The sequence below is a fragment of the Falco cherrug genome, chromosome 1 (genome assembly GCF_023634085.1).
Source record: "Falco cherrug isolate bFalChe1 chromosome 1, bFalChe1.pri, whole genome shotgun sequence".
Lineage (NCBI taxonomy): Eukaryota > Metazoa > Chordata > Aves > Falconiformes > Falconidae > Falco > Falco cherrug.
In genome coordinates, this window is record NC_073697.1 from 40,208,676 (window position 1) to 40,232,726 (window position 24,051).

At 54.4% G+C, this 24,051-nt stretch overlaps 1 protein-coding gene across 2 annotated transcripts in view; it reads left to right on the forward strand.

Moving 5' to 3' along the window:
* Nucleotides 1-23,339, forward strand: part of ADAM33 (ADAM metallopeptidase domain 33) — a 31,951-nt gene extending 8,612 nt beyond the window's left edge. Inside the window, exons 3-24 of one of the 2 annotated variants that reach the window (XR_008734487.1) lie at nt 2,119-2,195; nt 5,635-5,710; nt 6,196-6,272; nt 6,847-7,033; nt 7,460-7,525; nt 7,640-7,711; nt 8,195-8,361; nt 8,468-8,552; nt 9,273-9,415; nt 11,702-11,879; nt 12,236-12,325; nt 12,682-12,877; nt 14,016-14,124; nt 14,675-14,879; nt 15,830-15,907; nt 17,036-17,144; nt 17,489-17,639; nt 18,277-18,367; nt 19,071-19,316; nt 19,619-19,782; nt 20,717-20,859; nt 22,149-23,339. Coding sequence is in view for 1 of the 2 variants with exons in the window: in XM_055723770.1 (XP_055579745.1) it covers nt 2,119-2,195; nt 5,635-5,710; nt 6,196-6,272; nt 6,847-7,033; nt 7,460-7,525; nt 7,640-7,711; nt 8,195-8,361; nt 8,468-8,552; nt 9,273-9,415; nt 11,702-11,879; nt 12,236-12,325; nt 12,682-12,877; nt 14,016-14,124; nt 14,675-14,879; nt 15,830-15,907; nt 17,036-17,144; nt 17,489-17,639; nt 18,277-18,367; nt 19,071-19,316; nt 19,619-19,782; nt 20,717-20,734; nt 22,149-22,200 (2,637 nt within the window). In the remaining variant the exon portion in view is untranslated. The remainder of the gene's footprint in view (nt 1-2,118; nt 2,196-5,634; nt 5,711-6,195; nt 6,273-6,846; nt 7,034-7,459; nt 7,526-7,639; nt 7,712-8,194; nt 8,362-8,467; nt 8,553-9,272; nt 9,416-11,701; nt 11,880-12,235; nt 12,326-12,681; nt 12,878-14,015; nt 14,125-14,674; nt 14,880-15,829; nt 15,908-17,035; nt 17,145-17,488; nt 17,640-18,276; nt 18,368-19,070; nt 19,317-19,618; nt 19,783-20,716; nt 20,860-22,148) is intronic. The other variant, XM_055723770.1, reaches the window with a different exon arrangement.
* Nucleotides 23,340-24,051: the final 712 nt, after the last annotated feature.

Consider the following 24,051-nt stretch of genomic DNA (forward strand, 5'->3'; position numbering starts at 1 on the left):
TCTGCCCTGGCTCTCTCCTCCCCACATCGCACAGGGCCCCTCGCTGGGAGCTGGGGGGCCATGGCCATGCCATGGCTGTGGCTGTACTGAGGGGGCTCGCCGGGAAGCAGCACGGCCTTGGTCTCAGTTTGCTTTGCTGTTATTATTTTTTTTTTTTTTTTAAGTACTGTCTGGTCTCCTTTTTTGGAGCTGGGAATACAGTGCTGGAGGCAGAGAGGGAGCTCAGCCGACCCGACTCCGTCACCATGTCTTCAGGCTGCTGCAGGCTGGGGTGACTGTCACCTTCTTGTCCTCGGGAAATGGGGCCATGAGGACTCAGGCCCATGGGTCTCCTTGGGGCCAGAAGCACACCCCTGGCCAATTTGAGCAGCTTAATGGGGTGCCTCCATTGCTAGAGCTCTGTTTGGGGTGGACCTGCAGGAACACCCACCCTGGGAGCACACACCCCCTGCCCTGGGGTGCAGCAGTGGTGGTACCCAGCTGCCCTGCACCCCAAAACGCTTTGTCCCATGATGCTGCCCTTTACAAGCATGATGGTCCCTGAGAGGGTGGCCCTGGGGCTGCCAGGCTGGGGGTCCCCTGATCTCCCCAGTACCCAGGGCATGGGGTGGGGACTGGGTTGCATAAGGAGCAAAGCCTTGCTGGCCATCTCCATAGGGATAAGAGGGGACAGCAGGATTTGACCTCTGTTTTAGCCCAAGCTGAGAATCACCCAACTTTACCCCCGCCCCGCTGCATTCCTAGTGATTGGCTGCAAAACCCCGTGATGCTAAGAGCAGCCAAAGCCAGAGCCTTGTGGGGATGGCTCCTTCCTCTCCCCTTTCCCTCCACAGCTGGGAAAACCTTGCCAGCTCATGGCCAGTGTACTGGGACCCAGCAGTGGATCCCAAGCGTAGGGGCAAGGGCTGGTAGCCCGCCAGGGTCCCTGCATCTGTCATGGATGGGGAGGGCCCAGGCGAGGGAGACGGAGCCAGCCAGGCCATAAACAAGAGACAGGGCGATGCTTTTAGTGTCCCCAGCGCTGGAGCCAGGGAAGGGATGTGGGGACATGGGAGGAGGGCAGTGCTTTTGGGCTCTAGTCCATCCTGTCACATGCAGACAAGCCATGCTGGTGTGAATCTCTGCATAGGGATCCCATTTAACACCCTCCAAAGTGAAGGAGTGAGTAAAACCACCGGCATCCTGGGGAAGCTGAGTCAATCATTTCCTTTTGCTGCCCCATGGTATTTTTAACAGTGCAGATATCCGGTGCCTGGGTGGTTGCTATATATTTCTTTACCTTGTAGGGGTGCACATAGGTAGCCTCTGCAGGGGATGAAGCCCTTTTCCCTGGCTCAGAAACTCCGGTAGGATGGAGCTGTGGTGGGATGGAGCGTGCAGAGACCCCACTCAGGATGCTTGTGGTGATAATCCCCATCCCATATCCCGCATCTGTTCTCCCTTGCTGCCTTTCTTTGGGGAAGCTGCCAGCAGAGTTGGGATTTGCTGTCTCACCCCCATTCTTGTGGGCTGAATCTCAGCTCAAATCGTCTTTTACCCCCTGATAGACTGGGAATTCCCAGGCAATCAAGCAGGAGGGTTTATTTCTTCCCTTCTGCGGGCTTGTGGCAGGGGATGGAGTAGGTGGAGCGTGGAGGAGAGGCTGGGATGCACCCTGAGCTGGGGAGCAGAGGAAGGTGCTGGCGACCAGGATGGGCAGAGGAGATGGTGCCTGGTGGGAACAGCACAGTGTGCCCTGTGGTCTGTCACCATCTTGAATCGAGGGGACCGAGCTTCTGGGAGGTGAGAGCTGGTGTGTGTCTGTGTGGGTTGTCCCCTGCAGAGTGTCTGGGGATGCTTGGGGACATCCTGATCCTTGTGTCCCCACTCATGCCCGCTCCTGCCCAGGGGCATGCATGCTCTCCCTGCTCCCGTTGCATTTTGCAACTGGCAAAGCAGCTCCTACTTTCCAAACAGGGACAGCGCTCAAAATCTATTGCACCCGCTGTCCTCTGTGTTTCTAAGGAAGCAGTAAGTCCTATAGTAACACAGGCAGGCAGCAGGATGGGCCGGCACCTGGCTGGCAGCATCCTGGGCTCTGTCTTTTCTAACCCAGCCCCTTCTTTGCTTCCTCCATAGGTGCTGGCACCTGCCCGGGCAAAGGTGGCCGTCATGGCTGAGGGCAGAGAGCTCATCCTGGTGCTGGAGAGGAACCAGTAAGTGTCGGGGCTGGGGCTGGGGCTGGGGAAGGGGCATTGGATGTCCATGGTCCCACCTGGAGCAACAGCATCCTGGCTGCCCTGTCTTGACTCTCCTGCCCGCAGGGGAAGGGATGGCCCGGTGTGGCTTCCTGTCGGCTGCAGCTGATGCAGCAGTTTGGGCTGAAATGCTCTTTTTCCCACTGCCCACACCCATGTTGTGCAAGAAGCAGCCTTGGCTCGATGCTGTGGTGCAGGACCCAGCACGGGCGAGGGTGGTGTGAGGTGCGCAGGGGATGGAGATGTGCCAGGCAGAGGGTCAGCGGGACAGGGGGCTCTTGGGCTGCCACACTGCTGGTAGCGCTGATCCTGTGAGGTCTTTGGGGGTATCTTGTGGTGGGCAATGCCAACAGCTGGCAGTGATTTGGAAACCTCTGCTGCTCTTCTGCTGGACTGGTTTTGGGGTTGTGGCAGCCTGGCACTGTTCCTGATGACCTCGCCATGCAGCCTTGCTCAACTCTTTCTGGGTTTCTTCTTTGATTCAGCTTGGATGCAGGTGCCAGCAGCATCTGTCCCCTGTGACACTCACCCAGCCTGCCATCTCCTTGTGCCAGGGCTGGAGCAAGGAGAGCAATCATCTCCATCTTCCTGCCCTGCTCTCCTTGCCCCTCTTCCCAAGAGCTGTGGCACTTGTCCCTTTGCGGGTTTGGGTCCCTCCTGGTGCCAGGCAGCCCCATGGTGGAGCAGGTCAGAAACCTGATCTCTGCAGGACGGGCTTCTGCTTCTACTTCTGCTTCTCGCCAGCAGCTGTGGGAGGCTTGTGCCTGGCAGAACCCTCTTCCTGCTGCTGTTTGGGTATGAAAGCAGCCATGACGGTGTCCCCCAAACTGCCCTGCCAGGCAGCAGGGAGCTGCTTGGTGTGTGCAAGGAGAACTGGGGGGGTTCCCATGCACATTGTGTTTTAGGACTGTGGGCACTGCAGGGGTTGGTAGTGGGGCTTGAAAGCTCATGTGCAGAGCTTAGCCTTGTTCCTAGCTGCTGCACCAGCCCTGGAGATGTCTGTACGTCTTCTCATGACTCTGGCTTGGTATCACTTTGCAATGCTGAAGGGATGCGTGTGGCCAGGAGGAGTAAAGAGCATCCCTGGTGGCTGTGCTGCCTCTAGCAGGACTGGAGGAGCGTGGGGTGCTGCAGGATGCTGAGCTCTGGATAGGGCACAGTGAAACAGGTGAGGGGCTTGGTGGCAGCAAAAGGGAGCTGAGCACCCATGACCATCCCATGGCATCCAGGATCATTCATGCCACCCAGGACTGTCCCTGACACTCAGGACTGTTTGGTGGCACCCAGGACTTTCCATGACACCAAAGAGCATCCATAGCACATAGGACCATCCATGACACCCAAGACAGTTCTTGGTACTCATGATAGTCCATGGCACTCAGGATCATCCATATGACACTCAAGATAATGTCTGGTATCCAAGAGCATCTGTGGCACCCAGGACCATCCATGGTACCCAAGGCAGTCCATATGGCTCCCAAGCTCCACAGCACCCAAGACATCCAAGACTGTCTGTGCCTAGTGAGGTGTCTGCTGGGGAGACCAGTGCAGCCCAGGCCATCTAAACTGCTGTCTTGTGCCAGCTGACAGGGCTACCGTAGCCCTGCTAGCTCATGGGTCAGTAAGGCCATGCTAGACCTCAAATATTTTTTCTTCTGGTACTGGGAGGCATGGTTGGCCTCCAAAACCATCCTTTGTGGTGTTCTCCAACAAGGCCTCTTGTGCTGGAGAAGACACCTTGCTCTTCCTTCCCCAGGGCTCCTGGTCCTTGGCCTGCCCTGGAGAGGACATCCCAGTGGTCTGAGCCATTCTGGGACTAGCTGTGACCCTGGATGGGACTTGCTGTGTCCCCGGTTGGGAGATTAGCTCAACCTCCTCAGTTCTCCAATTCCCCAGGCATGACATGGAGGCTTTTGCTCCTCTACTGTCCTCAGCCGACCTGTCCCCATCCCTGTCTTCATCCTGCATAGGACCTTGTGCTTGCCAGGCTGCCCGCTGGTCCCTTTCCAGGAACAGGGCTGAGCTCCTGTCTCCTTCCTCTGCTGTAACTGGAGTTACTGGTGCCAGGCACCCACTCACAGGCAGACTGGGAAGCCAGGAACGTGCCCACAGTGACATTTTTGCACCAAACTAGTTGCAAAATAGAAACCAAGAGGCGGGAGGGCTATTCTGGGGCTGGCTGCTTGGTTTATTTTCTTACTGCAGAATAAAACTTCTGGGACAGAGCCAAACCCCATGAATTGAGGGCCAAACTGTCAGCGGGGGCAAACCCAGCCCTGCTTTGTCTTTCTCTGGATGGCTGAGACACCTACGTGCACGCTGCCCTGCCCGTGGGGGACCTGCCATCCCCACAGTGGCTGCAAGCTCACAGTGGGATGCCCATCACCCTGGCATCTGGGCAAGGTTGCGCAGATTTGGGCAGCGTGGGAAACCCCCATCCTCTTCTCTTCTCTTCCACCATCCGTGGGGTCATTTCAGTTTAAGTCCCCCACATCTGCTCCCCAGCAACCCCAGCCCCATTCACTCACTGGCTGTGAGCTCAGCTCTAGCTCTTCCCCACGGCAGGACGCAATTCGTCAGCGTGGGATGGGACTGTGTCACAGACAGCCCTGGGACCGGCCACGGTGGGAGACCAGCGGCAGCTGGGTGGAAGCTGAGGCACATGGGGTGAAGGCAGGGGGGGGTGCAGGCTTTGCTAAAAGCAGCCTGAGGTTTCTCACGATCAGTTCAGTTTTTTTGGGAACCCCCTGCTTTGCTGCTGGGGTGTTGGGTTGGGAGCGTCACCCTAGATGTGCTGTGAGTGAGGTGAAGTGACATGCCGAGGGCTAAAGGGGGTGACTGTGTTGGAGACCCCAAACATCCCAGTGTCCTCACCTGGATCCTGAGTATGGGGTTGACCCTTTCTTCTCCCAGCAGGATGCTTCCCCCTGGGGACTTTGGGAGTCCCAAGAGGGGTTTGGTCCCTATGGAGAAGCTGTTACCCTGCCTGGCTGCTCATCCTTGGTGGTGGCAAGGTAGTCTCACCATGCCTGAGTCCTCTGGCAGGGGATGGTTGGGCAGCTGGACTCCCCCCATGCAGGTCCCCCATCCCAGACCAGCAGGACCCCAAAGCAGTATGGGCAGCCCCTTCCTTGCTGAGATGCAAGGGGGCACATTGGACTGTGATTCTTGTCCCCACTGGCCACAGGCACCTGGTTGAGGGCCAGACCTGATGCAGCGGTGATGACCGTGCTGCCAGCTCCGCTACCTGAAGGTCTGCAAGGGGGGCTGAAGGGGGACCACATGGATAGCTCAACTCTGCTTGGGTGCACGGGTCTGGGCACAGAGACTTGTTGTGTCCCTGTGATGGGATGCCCAGAGCAGCTTGGGGGTCCTCACCCCTCTCCTCTCTCCGCAGGCTGCTTGCACCAGGCTACACCGAGACGCACTACACCACGGATGGGCAGCCTGTGACAGTGTCCCCCAACCACACGGTGGGTGCCTGGGCATGGGCGTAGCTCATCTCTGTTTTTCAGGGTGCCTCGGCACTTGGGATGAAGCCAAAGCCCCACCAGGCTGGGTCAGGGTGTTTTCACTGGCAGCATCCCCGGCGCCTGTTGCAGGAGGAATGCAGCAGCACGCGGCTCCTGTATCTCTTGGCTGTGATACAGCACCTCAGGAAATAAACACACGCAGCGCTGGGCTTGAGCAGCCCTGGCGCTCCCCAACGTCCACCCACCGGCCATTTGTCACCCTTCCAGCACGCTGAGCCAGGCGTGGGGTTGTCTGTGTCCTGGGCTGAACTGCCGGAGCCAGAAGCCTCCTGGCTTCATCCCTCCCATTCCCCGGTGCAGAGGGACACAGCTTGCCTGGCTGGGAAAGGCAAATTGAGTGGTTTTTTGGGGTGAGCATGTGGGGTTTGTTGCCGCCCAGCCCTGCGTGGTGGTTTCTAATGGAGGTTTTCATCACCTTTCTCCAGGACCACTGCTACTACCACGGGCACGTCCGGGGCTATGGAGGCTCCTGGGTTGTCCTCAGCACCTGCTTGGGAATACGGTATGGAGACGTGCAGGGCAGGGGACGGGGTTGTGGGGCTGATGAAGAGGGGGATGGATGTGGCTGCCCCCTTCCTCCCTGCAGGGACCCCCTCTGGGGACCCCCCAGAGGAGCACTGATGGTCCTGCAAGACCAGCTCTAGGTGCTTCACAGGGCTGATTTTTCCATCACTCCCCTCCCATCCTTCACCCAACCCCGGGGGGTGGGGGTGGGGGGTGGGGAGGGCAGTGGTCCAGCCATTCTTCTGGCAGCGTGAGCTGCCTTCAAGAAAATTTGTCTCTGGTGCTGACAAGAGCCCTCACCATGCAGCAGGTACCCCAGAGCTGAGCTTCTCCTTGCCGCAACCTCCAGCTGCCACCCCACGTTCATGTGGTCTGACTGGCATGGAGCTTTTAATGCTAAGGATGTAATAGCTCATAGGGCTGCACTGGCAGAGACATCCACCTCTTGATGTTGCCCCCACCCCGGGTATGGACCAAGCTGAGGTGCAGTGAGTTTGTGGGGTCTCGTAGGGGCTGGGGGAGCCAGAGTTAAAGCACCACAGGAGCCATCGGGGGCTGCTCTCCATTGCCAGGGGCCTGATAGTGCTGAGCAGCAACACCAGCTACTACCTGAAACCCCTGGGGACCCCCGAGCCGGGCCACCACCTCATCCACCGAGCAGAGCACTTGCCCGTCAGAGGAGGGACCTGCGGCCATGGCAATGATTTTGGGAGCACCATCGCTGACATTGCTCAGCTCTTCCAGCCGGTGTACCACCGGGTAAATCCATCCTGGGGTCCTTTGCTTGCAGAGGGCTGGGAGTGGGGCTGTCTGTACCCCAGCTAAATGCCTGCAGCTTGTGGCGGAGTGCCTGTCACCCTGGCATCTGGGCAGGGTTGCGCAGGCAGATGGGACGTGAAGGGTCTGCATGGGCAGTTTACATAGTTTGAGTTTGGACAGGAGACCTCAAAGGAAGGGTGTGTGGGTTGGGTACTGGTGCTGCATCATATGGTGTGGGACATGATGTGAGGAGATACTGGGAATTGCACTGTAGCCACTCAAATTTTCCTTGTCACCTCATGCCTCAGTTTCCCCTCTCTGCTGTCCTTCCTGAGCAAGCTCTCTGGTGTCTGGGAAGCCTGAGATGCCCAGAGCCATGGGCTGCCTGCTTCTTCACTTCTCTGAGCCTTGCTGTCTGTCTTGCAGGCGAAGAGAGATGCCTGGAGGACCATGAAGTACATGGAGCTCTTCATTGTTGCTGATCACACACTGGTGAGTGCCGTGGGGGGACAGAAACTTGGTCCCCTGCTGCAAAGCTGTGACATCTCTCTGTCTCCCTCCCTGCTTTTCCTCCCGTGACCCTTCCCCATCCCTGTCTCTCTGCAGTACAGGAACCAGAACCTCAACCTGGGCCACACCAAGCAGCGCATTGTGGAGATTGCAAACTACGTGGACAAGGTAACAGCTGGTGAGAGGGACCTACTGGTCCTTGTGACCACCTCCATCATTCCCAGTGCATGTGGGAACACCTGAGCTTGGGGCCAGCCTGGTGGTGGCTCTTAGGGACTGTCCCCATGTCACTAGGGCTATAAGTTCAGATGACAGATGTGAGCATGTTATGGAAAATGTTTTGCCAACCATCAGCTGAGCAGCAGCAGCCAAACATATGCTGGCTCTTGCCCTGTTGTGGCGATGGGCATCAATCCTTGACACAAGAAGGGACAAGTTTAGGTGTTTCCAGCTAATGGATGGCATTGTGCCACCCTGACTGGCTCCTGTGTCCACAACCTGTGTCTGTAGAGTTCATGCCTGCAGGTGACGTTGGGTCACCCAGCTGGAGGGAAAGCACGGAGACCCACCAGCTGAAATACTGTGGCAGGGATGGAGGATGCACAGCAAATGCCACTCCTTGTCCCCTCCATCCCTGTCCCCTCCCTGCAGTTTTACAGGTCTCTGAACATCAAGGTGGCCCTGATAGGCCTGGAAGTGTGGACGGAACGGGATCAGTGTGCCGTGACCAGCGACGCCAATGCCACGCTCTGGTCCTTCCTGCAGTGGAAGAAGGCGCTGAGGTCACGCAAGAAGCATGACAATGCCCAGCTGCTGACGTAAGCATCCTTACAGACCTCAGGGCAGGGGGGGTCCCAGCTTGGACTGGGGTCTCCAAACCACCCCTGGGGTGCTAATTGCCCCTCCATTCTCCTTTGTGGTCAGAGGGAAGACATTCAGGGGCACAACCATCGGCATGGCCCCATTGGAGGGGATGTGCAGCGTGGATAACTCTGGAGGCGTCAGTGTGGTAAGAGGGGCGTGGGGGTCTCCACTGCTCCTCCCAGTCTGAGGGACCCCATCACCACCTTGTCTTGCTGGGGTTCTTCATGGGCTTGGAGGACCAGCTGTCCAGGGTTGGTCCTGGGATGCAGCCTGAAAGCAAATGATGATGCTAATAGCTCCTTAACCCCCTCAGGTGTTGGCCAAGTACTAAGGAGGCTGAGAAAGGTTTAAAGGTCCCACCCCATGTACACCCCCAGCTTGCAGCTAGCAATAGCGTTGGGATCTCCTGTGTTGCTTCTGCCCCTCATGTTAAATAACCCTGGTTTGTTCCTTGCTTATGCTCTCTTGTTTTGTAGGGTCATCTCTTCCCTGGATAACTCTCCTCCTCCTCCTCCTCCTGATGGGGTGATGGTGGCTCTGGTGACCTGTGATCCCTAGGCAGGGTGGTGGTGTGGGGCACCAAGTTTTCTGGTTTTTAGGATGCGCCTTCCAAGGCCCCAGGTTTTCAGCAGATGGCTCCAGCAAAACCCTTCCCAATGGTCCCATGCAGGACTTCTAGGAGACCAAACCTCACTTCTGCCATGAATCCTTCTCCATCCCTCTCTCTGTCCCTCCCACGGGATCCAGTTGCAATCCCCAGGGATGTTGCGGTCCCTCCATCACCCCAACCCCATTCCCTGCTGCAGGATCACCCCTCTCCATCGCTTCTGGCTGCTGTGCTGACACATCCCCTGTCCCTCTGCAGGACCACTCAGAGCAGCCCATTGGAGCAGCTGCCACTATGGCCCACGAAATCGGCCACAATTTTGGCATGAGCCACGACAGCACGGGCTGCTGCGTGGAGGCCACCCCGGAGCAAGGTGGCTGTGTCATGGCAGCGGCCACCGGGTAAGTGGTGGTGGGCATGGGATAGAATTATAGAATCATAGAATCATTTAGGTTGAAAAAAAACTTAAAAGGCCCCTAAGCCCCCTGGCAAGTTGCGGATGCTGTTGCAGCTGGGTGGAGTGGCAAGGGAGTCCCATCCTGCAAGGCACCACTGGGGGTGCAGTGCCCCCTTGCAAAGGAGGACCCGGCTGGTTGCCCTCCTCTCCTTTTGCCCTGCACACCCCAATTCCCTGGAGCAAGCACATCCCAGTGCCCAGGAGCAGGCAGGGATGGTGGTCTCTGAGGGGTAGCAGCCCCCATCCCAAACGAGCTAGGGATGGAAGCAATCTGATGTTGTCTGCTTGACACATGACAAGAACCCAAGGCATTGTCCTGTGCTAGCCCACACTTCAGCACCATGAATTTTTCTTTGTTGTAAGGCCGGAGGGTCCAGGGGTGCCCAGTCCCCAGTCATGCTGGCAGGGACTCCGGGCATCGCAGGGCTGCAGGTAGTGAGCTCACATCCCTCGCCCCAATCCTGCTAAATCTGGATGCGGGATGCTCCAGAGTGGCAGTCATTAGCTTTCATGCTCTCCAGAATCCATCTGGGGTTTGTTTTCCTTTGCTTTTACCCTTTCATTCAGCCCAAAACTGCTTGAAACTCAGCTGGTTGGTGCCACTGTCCTTTTGAAAATCCTCCTGTTAGGTTTTCCAGCTCCCAACAATACAGTCACCCCAGATTACCCTGTACTGCAGGAAAGCAGCTGCTTATTCCTCTTTATTTGAACCCACCCACTCTTCCAATTAATAAAAGCAGTCAAAACCCACAATATGGTTTCGGGGTGTCTCCAGGCTACTTTCTTGTGGCTCTTGGGGCTGGCAGACTGTGGTGCTGATGCCAGGGGGTTTAGGCTCTGCCTAGGTGGATTGTGGCAGGGAAAAGCACCAGCTTTCCAGAACGAGGCAGTTGTACACTTGTTTAGTTATCCAGCTGATCACTGTCCTGCACCCACCCACTGGAGCTGGATGCACTGGTGCAAAGCAGTAGCAGGTGCTCTAACTCAGTTGTGCCCCTGCTCACCCCTGCCAGCAAAACTCTCTGAGCTGACATCCCTTGTGACGTTTCCTCCTTATTTTTGCTGAAATATTTTTTTCCCCGCATGGGCAGAAAACACATTTTTGACTGTCTTCATCCTGTCCCTATTTGCATGTTCATGTACCAGCTTATTGGGTGTATTTACTTGCCCACCATCCCATAACTTGCATGGACTTACAGCTTTCCCTACAGCTCAAGAGATTACCCCCAGACTTCAAAAATACTTTTAGAAGAAGCCCTCTGTATCATTTTGGAAATGAGTTGGCCTAATATGAAATGAAACTTTTTTTCAACGATAAGAGGAAGTGAAACCAGCACTGAAATGGAGCGTGGTGCACAGCTCTTTCTGCTTCCTCCTTCTTAGTACATCACACAAAAATCCCCACAAATTTGTGCAAAATTACCAAAGAACCATGCTCAGAGCTGCTCTAGAAAATCACTGTTTCTCTTCAGCTCCTTATGAAAAAGGCCAGTTGGGCTGTTGGAGTAATGACCTTACATGTTGTAGGCTCTTTTTTTTTTAATATTTTTTTTTTTTTGCTGCTCAGGTGTTGTAAATGATTTCATATGGGATTTTTTGGTAATTCTTTTTCATATTTATTTAATTTTTTAAATGTTTTTTCTCCATCTCAGCCTCAGAGGCATTTAAATAGCCTCGAGCGGGTATTTTCCATCAGCGGTTGAGTGATAACAGGCACATATTTAGCAGCCAACCTCAGCAGATAGTCACTGCACATGTGGAGAGCTGCCTTGCGGTTAGGACGAGGGTGTCTGCTGTGTCCCAGGTGGAAGGGACCGAGGCACAGAAGGGACACCTACACCAGCATCAAGCTGACAGAGCCTGCAGGCACAGGTGCTCCCTGGGCTTTGAGGTTCAGATCATGGGGGTCTCCAATCTCCAAAAGGTTTCTTGCTGGAGGGTTGATGCTCTGAGGGTGGCGTATAGCAGCTCTGCTTGTCCACCCCATCGCATTCTGGAGAATATTTGGGTTCAGTGTGGTGTCCCTTTGTTGTCAGTCTGGTGCTCAGCCGTGTGAGTTGGAGTGGGAGATGTTCATGGTCTTGATGCATCTGGCCGATGGTGGCTTCTGCTCTTGGATGTGTTTGTGCCAGTTTGCCCTGTCCTTATTTCCCAGTTCTGACTGGTTTTCCACCTTCTCCTGGTCCCAATCACCCTGGTTCCTGTCCCTCCCCATCTAACCCTTGTGCAGGCACCCCTTTCCTCGTGTGTTCAGCTCCTGCAGCAAGAGGCAGCTGGAGAACTACTTCCAGAAGGGAGGTGGCATGTGTCTCTTCAACCTGCCTGACACCAAGGACCTGGTGGTGGGACGGAAATGTGGCAATGGCTTTCTGGAGGAAGGAGAAGACTGTGACTGTGGGGAGGTGGAGGTATGGTGCTGGGTCCTGCATTGCTTTCCTGCAGGGGCTTTTGCAGCTCAGCTCAGGTGCTGGGTGGCAGGATGTGGAGAGGGGTATTTCCAAGGGAAAGAGGTTTGCTGGTCACCACAGGGACTCCATCCCAAGGGCTTTTCCTGGTCCCACCTTCCTAAATTCATTAAACCTGGTCCTGGCTTTCTTCTTGACTTTGCCTTAGAGTGCAAAGGGGCACTTCCTCATACCCCCTGTGCCTCAGTTTCCCCGTTGGCAAAAAGAGAAGAGTGATGCTGTGCTGGGTGGAGAAGGCAACAGTAGGGAAGGGACGGAGTTACTGACCTTCGTGGTGTCTGCTCCTTCTCCCCACGCAGGAATGCACCAACCCGTGCTGCAATGCGCACAACTGCACACTGAAGGAGGGAGCCCAGTGTGCCCACGGTGACTGCTGCCAGAACTGCAAGGTAAGCCACCCTCTGTGCCCCCCACCATGCCCACCTGCCCATCCATGGGCTGAGCAGGGAGATATGGCCCCCACCATTCCCGTGAGACTCATGTGCTGCATGTCCATAAGGTCAACCGCCCTCTCTGCGCCAAATGAGGAGCGTTATGTGTAAACTTGTGTCCGCAGCAGTCTCTGCTGGCTGCTTTATGGCTGGGGTCCAGGAATGTGGTTTTATACCCAGACAGCCCCCATACAGACTCACACAGGACACACTAGATGGTTTATGGCCCAAGCTGTGCCAGGAGGCAGCAGCAATCCCAGCTCGGCCCCTTTGCTGTTACTTAGTGCTGGTATTTCTCTCTCCTCCTGCCACAGCTAAAGGTGGCTGGGACGATCTGCAGGGAAGCAGCGGGATCCTGTGACCTCCCTGAATACTGCACAGGCGCCTCACCCTACTGTCCAGCCAACGTGTACCTCCTGGATGGCTCGTCCTGCGCCTACGGCGAGGCTTACTGCAACAACGGCATGTGCATGACCCACCACCAGCAGTGCGTCCAGCTCTGGGGACCAGGTGAGTCCCACCAGTCCCAGCCCCGCATCCTTGCCACCTCTCTGCAGAGCAGGAGCCATGGTGGGTCTCAGCACTGTGCCTGCATGTGGGGTCCCCATGCCCCCTGCCCATGGGGCCGCAGGGTAGCGGATGGAGGGGTTGTGCTGTCCCCGTCCAGGGTTGGGATCTGCATCCACGGGGCTGGCGTGGAGGGCTGGGGGTGCTGTGCATGGACACTCACAGGTGTCTGGTCCTTTGCTATGCCCGTTTACCCTCCGCCTATGGTCCCCATGCTGCCGACAGCCCATACACTACATACAGCCCCCATGCTGCGTATGACTTCATATGCTGCAGGTGACCTCCATGCTGTCCTGCAGCACATAATGGCTTCAGCACTGCATACAGCACGTATGCTGCACAGACTGTATATGGCTTCCTCACTTCAGTTAGCCCGTGTCCTGTATATGGCCCCCGCATTGCCTATGGACCTTATGCGGTATACCGTACATAGGTGATATGGATCATAAGGCGTACATGGCCAGATGTTTCGTATGGTTGCTACACACTTCATATATATATATATATATATATATATATATATATATATACACTTTACGTGGCTGCAGGCTGCCTAGAGCCCCCATGCTGCATATGGCCCATAGCTTATATGCTCTATACGGCCATCTGCTGTGTATGGCCCCCAGCTGTGTACAACCCCATGGTGCATGGGACCTCCCCACTACATAAGGCCACGTGCAGCCACACGCTTCACCCTGCCCCTGTGTGCACTACGGTCCCCACACCCACACTCCCAACACCCTGCTGGCTGCTTCCACCCCGTACAGGGCACATAGGGCCCCACTTGCACAGCAGTGCTGCCGCGCCCAGGGCCAGCACCTGTGGGTGCCCCTCAGAGAGCTGCAGCAGGCACAGGGGGGAATCCTCCCCCACGATCAAAATCCTCTGCGTGGCCCCAGAGAAAAGGGAATTTCATCCTTCTTGTGCTGTTCTTGGCCCCCCCACCCGCAGCAGCAGCTCTCTGGGAGAATTTCCCATGGTGTTTTCTCCATGAGCATCCAGCTGCTGCTCCTGGTTTTGGTATTTCTCCCTGCTGGCTGCTGTCCCCACCCCACGCGGGACCTTTCCTTTTCCTCCGCAGGTGCCTGGCCAGCCCCAGATGCCTGTTTCCAGGATGTGAACATGGCTGGCAACACCTACGGCAACTGTGGCAAAGACAGCCAAGGGCGCTATGTGAAATGTGACAAGAGGTGGGTGCAGCTCTGGCACCCATGGGTGCCCCATTTCCTCCTTCCACATGTGCAGCACCCACACTGCCCACCCCTGCCAAGAGGTCCTACCTCAACCTCCTGGCATCACCCCTTGGGCCAGCTTCATTTTGGACCTGCAGAAGTCACCAGGTCCTTCCTGAGCTGAGTCCCCATCATTGCTGGGAGGCAGTCCCACCATGGATGCAGCCTGAAAGGAAAGGCTTTTTTTTTTTTTTTTTTTTCCTGAAGGGAAAAAACCAGCAGGAGGTGCTGTTTAGGGAGTGTGTGCTCTCCACTATTCCCAGTTAGACCAGGAATGTTAGAGGGACCCACCCAGCTTCTTTCCTCCAGCATTTCTTTGTGCTGTCAGTGATTTAGCGAAGTCCTTTCTGAACCTGCTGAGCCTCTCCCATCACAACCTAACATGGCCATAAATTCAGAGGGAGATGAGCCAGCAGGCGGCGGGGCAGGGGCTGATGGGGCAGGGAGGGTGAGGTGGCCGGCGGTACCCACATCTCCTGCTCTCAGCTCGGCTGTGCCCCGCTCCTAGGGATGCTATGTGTGGCAAGATCCAGTGCCAAAGTTCAGCTAAGAAGCCCCAGGGGACCAACACTGTCTCCATCGACACCACCATCCGCTTCAACGGGCGAGAGGTGAAGTGCCGAGGCACCTACATGTACACCGCGAAGGATGATGAGGAAGATCTCTCTGACCCTGGGCTGGTGATGACTGGGACAAAATGTGGAGATGGGATGGTGAGTACCTCTTCCTAGGACTGGGGTTTCCTGCAGGAGATCATCTCCTTGGCTCTTATCCCACCTCCAATGTGGACATTGGTTCTTCTCTGCATTGCAGCTGGGCCATGGGATGTGGTTTCCTCCACAGTTGCAGGCATTGCCCTGGTGACATCTCAGCTGGGGCATTTCTAGACATCATCAGATGTTTGTGTGTAGGCCACCACATTCTTCTCTCTGGTCTCCATGCTTCTTTACTGATTTAATGCATAGTGGAGCAACCCCCACAAGAATTGCATGCCCCAGGACTTGATGGATGAGGCTTCCTTCTATGAATAAATTGTTTCCCAGGGGAAAGCTGTGTTAGGAGTCAAGATGACAGATCCAAACAGATGCTGCTAGCTGAGCATTAGTCTCTTTTACAGTCCCTGCATCTCCAAGCACTTTACAGAGGGTTAGTTCAGCTGAGAAAGGGCGGAAGACTGATAGACAACACGGTAGCAGGGATGCATGCCAGAGCTGGCTGTGGAGATGTGGCCGTTACTATTCGGCATTTTAATCATGAAATTGTCATCCCAGTTTGGGATGGAAGGCCAAAATGTTGACATTTTCATGAGAAAGGATGGCTGGTCTTAAAATCCAGTGTCGTTTTTTTTGGCTTGGTGCCTGTGTTTTAGGGCCAGATGGGAAATGCCTTCTCTGGGAGCTGCAAGGTGGGTTGCCAGGGGAGGGGGTGGTGGGGGTGGCTGGTCTCTGCTGAGCCGTCCTGGATGGGGGAATGGCAGAGGTTTCCTGGGCTGTACTGAAAATTGGAGTGAAATGCTTTTTCCTGGAACAATACAATTTAACCAACCGGCATTTTCCAACGGACAACATCCTTCCAGAGGACTCCCATCTGTGAAGCCAGAAGATCACTGTCCCCCCCTCTCTTGGGTCTTTCTCTAACCTCAGCTTTCTTGGCTCCCTCTCAGGTTTGCAAAGATCGCCGTTGCCAGAATGCCTCCCTTTTTGAGCTGGAAAAGTGTGTTTCCCGGTGCAACGGCCATGGGGTGAGTTACTGCCTGAGACCTACAGCAGGCTTCTGAGATGAACCAGCACAGGCTGCCCAGAGCAGCTGTGGATGCCCCATCCCTGGCAGTGTCCCAGGCCAGGCTGGACGGGGCTTGGAGCAACCTGGGCTGGTGGGAGGGGAGGTGTCCCGGCTCATGGCAGTGGGGTGGAACTGGAAGATCTTTAAGATCCCTTCCAACCCAAACATTCTGTGATTCTATGATTCTATGAGCGCAGATTCTCAAGCAAGTCCAAGTGTCTCCCACAGGGATGAGTCTTGCAACACAGTGGGCATCTGCTTTTCATAACTATCTCATGCATCAGCTATGGGTGAGACTGAGCTCAGATCTTTGCTCACCCATGTCCAGCTTAGAGGAAGAAGATCATTCATGATGCAAGGACCATCTGCAAAATTTGGATCAGGGTCTAATGTAAACTGGAGAATGTTTAGTGCTCAGAGCAGGTGCCTGTTCCCTCTGAGAACAAAACAAGAGTGAGAAAGACAACTGGGACTGCAAAAAGGCAGGGAAATAGTTCAGCAAATAGAAAGAGCTGCTATTGTCCAAAGCTTAAAGGCTACAAAGATGTGACCTCTGCAGACCGCAGGGCTTTGTCAGATAAGGCAACAACAAACTGCTGTAGAAAATCGTTGCTGGGTTATGTAGAGAAGTGTGATAGGTGAAACACCCAAATTTACCCTTCCATTCTGCTCAGCATCATCAAGGCTCTTGGTTTGGGTTCTCTGCTTCAGAAATGCTATGGTTTAATGGGAAAGACCCTGAGGGCAAAATGTTTACCAAACTTCTGGCTTAGCACAAAGTATTAAGGGCACCAGGCTTGTCTAGTCCAGTGGTGTGAAAACTGAGGGTGTGAGATACCTGTGTTCAGGTTTTCTGCAAAGAGCAGGGAAATAAAAGTATCAGCAAGAAAATGTCTCTGTACATTGCAATCACAGATTTGAGGGCAACACAGGCACGATCCAAGTGATGTTCAAGGGGTGAATATTGGCAGGGGTTAAGCTCCTTCACCCTGAACTCCTGCCATTGGCCGTCTGCTCTTACCCCCACTGTACAGACCATCATTTCCATACCTCCCTGTGGTCTCCAACCCTCCTTCTCTCTCTACAGGTGTGCAACAGCAACAAGAACTGCCACTGCGATGCTGGCTGGGCTCCCCCCTACTGCGAGAAGCCGGGCTTGGGTGGCAGCGTGGACAGTGGCCCCGTGCAGCGCGATAGTGAGTCACGACTTGTTGTCTGCTGCCTTATGAGGCTGGTGGGGCTGGAGCGATGCCACGGGAGGGGGACATGGGGTGGTAAAGGTGCTGACAGCTCTGCTCCCAGATGTGCTGTGTTTGGTCCCTTCAGGAAGGCTCACAGCCTGTGCCCAGCTCTGGTTGCTTGGTAGCCACCTGTTTTTATCAGAGGCCGCTGGATGGTCCTGCTTCCTTTTTGGAGGTGTGATCAGCGATGATGTCTCTGGCCTGGGTGGCTGGGAATGGGCAGATGGGACTCCATCGAGTGAAGCTGGAGGCTGCTGGCTCTCCCAGCCCCACGCTCATCTTTGTGCTTTCCCTGCCAGATCATGAGGCCATCTTAATAACACTTCTGCTCATCTTCCTGCTCTTCCTCCCCGCCCTGATGATGATCATCTACTTTTGGTACCGTCGGGAGAACTCACTCCTGAATAAATGGATAAAGGAGATGAGGAGGAGGGGCCAGGAGACATATAGGTGCGTGATGGCTCCTAAATCCTTTCTCTTTTGAGGACCCAGTGAGACTCTGAAACCTTCTTTTCTTGCCACTGGCAGCATCCAGCCTGGTAGGAATGGTTGTGGGGGAGCTGGTAATACACAGGGTCTGTTTCAAACTGGTATGACACCTGGTCTGAGATATGAAGAACAATCTGGGAAAATTGGAGGCACTCAGCTCTTCCCAGAGCAGAGGACAGGAATGGGCCTCTGGATGAGACAATCCCAGAGAATGATGACAAAGGTGATCTGGTACCAAGAAGCTTTCTCACCATCTGCTCCTAGCAGGCTGCAAGAACTAGAAGGGGTCTAAAGGAGCACTGAATGTAGATATTCTTATAGTTTCCCCTCCCAATACAGGTACAGACACACATGCACCTCAGAGCCTCTGCAATAATTTGAGAACCTTCCCCCCGCCCCGCCCCCCAACCAACCTCCTTCATTACCTTCATTATCTCAAGACAGTCTTCTCATCCCTGCTCATGCAGCACTGCAAGACTGTTAACAATCTGTTAACAGAGATAGGATCTCCCCGATGTGCAGCATTTTGGGAGGCAGCTGTTGCAGAAATGGTTGCTTTATTTTACCATCTGTGATTGATGTTTGTGATCCTGGGCAGGAGCAAACCCATCAGTCGGAAGTCAACCAGTGGCCATCCCAAAGCTGCTTTCACCTTGCGGAACATTTCCACCTCCAGCCATAGTAATAAAGTAAGTAATAACTCACCTTCCAGGTTTTCTTCCCTCCTTAGGACGTGGTATGTGTGGGCGATCACACCTACCTCTAGCAACTGGGCAAGCAACTGGTGTTTCGTGCCAGTTTTGCATTGTGTCTACACTGTGAGCCCTTGCTTAGTAGTAGACATCCCTCCTAAAAGTGAGCCTGAGGAGCTCTGCCTGCTCAAAAACAGCCCAGTGATTGCCAGGAGCCTCCACTGGGAAACTGCCCAGCACCATGGCAAAGCTTAGCAGGGGCTGTGCAGCCCGCCGATGACTTTGTCCTGGGTCTCTGAGGAGGCAGATGCTTCTGCTCTGGTGACCTTGGGATGGGTAAGCCCAGGGCTCAATTTAGGAAGAATTTAGGTTTTTTGAACAATGGCCACAGTGCCTGAGAGCAGGGCAAAACAGATGATGCCTCCTGTCTGGTGGAAATCTGGGATGGATTTACCAGAGCTGACCCTGCTCCGGATCTCCTGAGGCCAGCACCTTTCTCATCCCTGTGTACTCTCATATGTTAGTGAGGAGCAAACTTGTTCAGCTTTTGGGTGGGATGGTAAAAGTGGAGTGGAATAGATACCCAGTGCTCCTCCTGCAGCTCCCTAGCACCCAGACCTTGAGGGGACATCTGTTTTCAGCACCCAGGAAAACCCACCTAAGGATTTTCTCCATACTTCTGCTTTTCTCATCCCTGCAGGCAACACGGGCTGCATTCCCCCCCAAACCCAGCACACACCAGCCCGGCTCTCAGCCTGTCAACGTTGTCCACCCTCTTCGCCCAGCTCCCCACTCCGTCCCTCCTCGCCCGAGAGACCCCAAGCCTGCCAGGCCACCTCCGCCGGTCAGCAAATCGCCTATGGTCCCCACCAAAACAGTTGTCTCCCAGGTTAAGCTGCCGCCTCCTAAGAAACCTCTTCCCTGCAGCCCCGTGAGGACCCCACTGGTGAGCTTTGCTTGGCTGGCTGTACCTTCCTTCCAGACTCATAGAAATTCCCTCTTTTTTTGGCTGCCTGTGGCTCTTTTGGGTTGCGGACTATTAAGAAGCTGTCATGCCACCCGAAGAGATGGATGTCTTGTAATGATGAACAAAGCTCATTAGAAAATAAGAATATTTTAAGTTGTTTGGGTGGTGGTGTTACATGCTTTGAAGCATGTCAGCTCTGCAGCAGTGGAGGGAGGTTTGCTGGAGGTCGTTAGATGCTCCTCTGAGGATGTTGTCTTTCCCCATACACTTTGTGATCCTAGATTGTCCCAAAGCACCAGCCCCCTCGTCGGCCTCTGCCTGGAAGTCCTCTTCTGGCCAAAGAGCTGCCTCCTGCACATGGACAGACCCTGCTGGTCATGGTCCCTCCTACCAACTTCAAGGTGTCGGGTACAAGTGCTGTCAGCCACTCCGCAAGGCCATTAAAGTAAGTTGAGAGAGGAGTTGAGCTATCTCCCACCCCTGCTGGGGTCCTGCACATGGACACAGTGGGGGCTCTTAAGGGTTACGTTGGGGTGGGACAACCCAAATGTCATTGTGGCGTGTAGTGGTCTGCCTCTTGTGGTGTCTTCACTGTGTCAGGGGTTTCTCTTGCTACTGTTATACAGCTGGTGTGTACAGGCCAGGCTGCTGAGGAGCAGGATGCTCTGGGGTGTTCTGTGCTCTGGGGTGTGCTGGTCTGTGCACGCTGTTGGAGCTACAGACTTCAAAGCCTACCAGCTTCAGGGTAACTGGCCTGTAGGGCATGGTGGATCTTTGATATGGGGCATTTGGGAGCAGCGGCAAAAGGTAGGAAGAAAATCAGAAGACATCCCAAATTCTGCTACCTGGGGAGCAACTACAAACAAAGTGTTTTTCCAGATGGGGCTGCTACGTGCATAAACATTCCTGTGCCTGTGCTCCTTCCTGCATGGGGCAGGAGAAAAGGCTGCCCACCCAAGCAAGGTGCTTGCAGGTGCCCAGGGTCAGCAGCCATGCCTCTACTTGGCAAGACCCTGTGGGGTTTGGCCAAGGTTGGCCAACAGTGATGAGTGTTAGGGCTTTGGGTCTTGCAAGGTCCTGGTGGGTTAAGGGAGATGCTATCCTTTGGGGGTGCATGTGGCCTCCCATCCCAGAGCATGGAGGGCTGTCAAGCACTGGAACAGGCTGCCCAGAGAGGCAGTGTAGCTGTGGTGCTTGGGCACATGGTTTAGTCGTGGCCTTGGCAGTGCTGGGTTAATGGTTGGACTGGCTGATCTTAAAGGCCTTTTCCAACCCAAATGATTCTATGATTCTGTGGAGGGAGCTGTTGGTGTTCTGCTGGGGAACGGTGGAGTGAAGGGATGGAGACTGATGCTCTCTTTCATCTTTTCTCCCTGCAGGCCGATGCCACCTCAAAGGTGAGTCACAGATGACACCATGCAGGACCATGGGGACTGCTTGTGGGGGGATGGCCTTTGGTTAAGCACTGAGCTGGGAACCAGGAGACTGGGGATTAAACATCTTCCTTCCCAGAGGCTCCTAGGTGAGCAGGACATAGCTCCTCTGGGTACCCCAGCAACAGCAGGGCTGGGGCACCTGTGTCCAGGGGAATGGAGGGTGTGGGTTTTCCAGTTCAGAGCTAGGAGATTAAGTCCAAGTCCTTTACAGTATCACTGGCACTTTCAGCTGTTGCTATACTGCTAAATCCTCTGGATACAGTTCAGTGGATCCTCAAGGGATCGTGCGTGCATCTGCTGCTGCTGTCTGGTCTTGTGGACTGTATCCAGCCATGGAGGGAGGGCACTGTGCTGGACTGAAGTTGGCCCTCACCCCCAGGCAGTCTGCTTTGCTAATTCCTGCTTTGACCCTCTGTCCGGGTTTTGGCTGGGATAGAGTTAATTTTCGTCTTGGTGGCTAGTGCAAATCCCACATCAAATCCAAAACACAGCACTTCGCTAGCCACCAAGACGAAAATTAACTCTATCCCAGCCAAAACCAAGACACCCTCTTACACTGTTTTAGTTTCTTATGCCCTTGTAGTTGCCACCACAAAGGGGCTGAACAGGTCGCAAAATTTCTCAGTAAAACTCAGTCCCTATAGCTCATATCTTCTAGTAGAGAGAAAGGCCTGTTCTGTGGTCCCAAAAGAGAAAGATTTGGTGCATCCTGGCAGCCGAACTCACCTCCCTTCCCCAGTCACTGTAGTTTTGTCCTTGCTGCCCACTGAGAGCAGTCCCTGGCCATCCTCGCTTGAAATGGTGCCCATGTCAGAAAGTGTATGCTGGCAGGGCCAGACTTGTGCCAAGGAGCACGACGTGTTCCTGTCTTGGCCCGTATTTGTTACCTGGCACCACCAACACGCTAGAAGAATGCATGGGAACTACTGTCCTTCCTGGATGGATGAGGTGGGACATTTCATGAATTCCCAGGTTGCACTATATGGTCCATATCAGGTTAGTTGCTTTGGTGATGTCTTGTGATGAATCACCATGGCTGTTTTTGGGAAGCCAAGAGCAGTAACCCCTTGGGGGGTACCTCACTCCCACAGCTAGCTGGTGGGCTCCCCGTTCTCACTGCTGGTAGCTGCTCAGTGTCACCACATGCTTTGGTGGACCCTGGGTCCTATCAGGGTTTTGAGGGTATGCCAAAGGAAAGCACCTCCAAGTGATACAGTTTGGGGTTGTATCTTTGAGAGAAGACATGGGTGACCATTACAGTCCCAGGTCCTCTCGGGTCCCAGGCGCAGCAGCTGGTGGCAGGATGGTTGTGGTGGAGGTGGTGGATGCTTGGTCTCTGCACTCAAACGAGTGGTCTCCTTTCTTCTCCCTCTAGGCCAATCCCAGCCATCAAAGTCCAGTCAACCTCCTTCCTCTTGAAGAAGTGACAAAGCAAGGACACCTTAAGCCCATCCTTCCTGAGCTGGCTCTCCTGATTTGCACTGCTGCTGGCGACAGGGGTCTTTTATTCCTTTCTTGTTTTATTTGTCTTTTGATACCAGAGGACTATTTTTATAAGACAGAATATGTATTCAGCACAAAAACTGCAGTGGTGGTGGGAGGAGAGGGGAAATTGGTACTATGATGTCACAAAGGGTTAGGGTGGGTTGGTGGTGGGGTTACCACGATGCAGACCCCACCACAGCTCACGGCATCGCTTCCTGGCCAATTTACCCTCCAGCTTTAGTTTCTTCTTGACATTGCACATGGGCTGGGATGGGGTCACTTGGGGTCAAATGAGCATTCAACACTGATGAACAATGCTGATGACAGTGGCAGCAAAAGCCGTGTAATATCCTTCTAGCTACCTCCTCCTTCTCCTCCAGGCCTGGTGAGACCCCACCACCACCCATTGCCACCAGAGTTCAGTGCTGGGCATTGTCTCGGGGGAGACATTTGCCGTGAGAGAAAAATGGTTTCCAGTTTGGACTGTGCCATACAGTACTGGGACATTTCCATCAAGGATCCAGGTTCTCAGGCTCCTCCTGGCCTCCTGCCTGATTGCACAAGAAAAAGCCAGTGGCAGTCCTGGAGGCGTACCTGGAAGGAGACGCTGTCTGGGAAATGGTTTAATGTCTGAAGTGCTGATGGCAGCTGGTTACCAGGGTGCTTTCAAGGGGCTCAAAAGCCCCCCCTAAACACTGCGTGTTCCCTGCTCATGGGGCAAGCCCAGCAGTGGCTCTGTGAGCTGCTAACACTCTGTTGTCCAAAGGGGAAAGGAGCCACAACCCGGGAACAAGAGCAGGAAGACCTCCTGCCTGTGTCATTGGCTTGCCCAAAGGCCTTGGCCAAGCCATTGCATTTCTCTTGTGCCTCAGTTCCCCCCATCTTTAAAATGGGGGGAGGGGGGTAATACCTACCTCACAGGGGTGTTGTGAGGTTTAACAAACTGATGTCTTGAAAGGGCTTTACAATCCTCAGACGAAAGGTGCTGTTGACCTGCACAGTATTATACGGTGCCACTTTCCTATGACTTGATACGCGGCTCTGTCAGGGTCTGAAACAAGAACAAAGGCTTTGCACAGTCCCCTGGCTCCTCTGGCTCTTTTTTTGCTACGTTCCCTGAGCCTTTAGACACCAAGGTCTCCAGGCCACCTGGTGCAAATAGATCCCTGGATCCCCTTCTGTTAGCCCTTAAACCTCAGATCATTTGTCCTAACTGTGTGCGACATGGCAACTACCCTGGGGTAGGTCCCCGATGTGTTTAACCAGTGTAAAAGCTGTTCATGATGTAGGCTCCAGGACAACCCTCAGGAAGCTGTTCTGGTGTTTCATTATCCCCAGTGTTACAAAACGAGCTGCTAATTGCAGGCTGTGGTTAAGGCCACCCTAACCTATGCTGTCCTTACTCTCATGACCAGGCTTTGTTTCAAAGTTTCTGATCATGGATGTGGGTCTTCCCTGAAGCATCTCTTTCTTGGTTGGTGGATATCCAGGTGGGATCCCAGGAGCCAGAATCTCCTCTTTGATAACAAGTCACAAAATCAGTCATTTAAGTTGAAAGAGGCCGAGACCTCTTGAGATCATCCCCAGATGGCCTCCAGAGGACAGGATAAGTGAGCTGGGCCCTGAAACTTCCCAAGGTCCCATTCTTTTTAGTGGTCTCCCAAGGATGGTCAGACTTGAGGAAGAGCCTACAGAGTTTCTGGAGAGGGGAAACCCTGCTCTCGGCTTGCTCCCTCTCTTCTACTGCCCAGTACAGGTGTTAGCATAGGGTTAAACAGTTGGAGAGGGTTTGG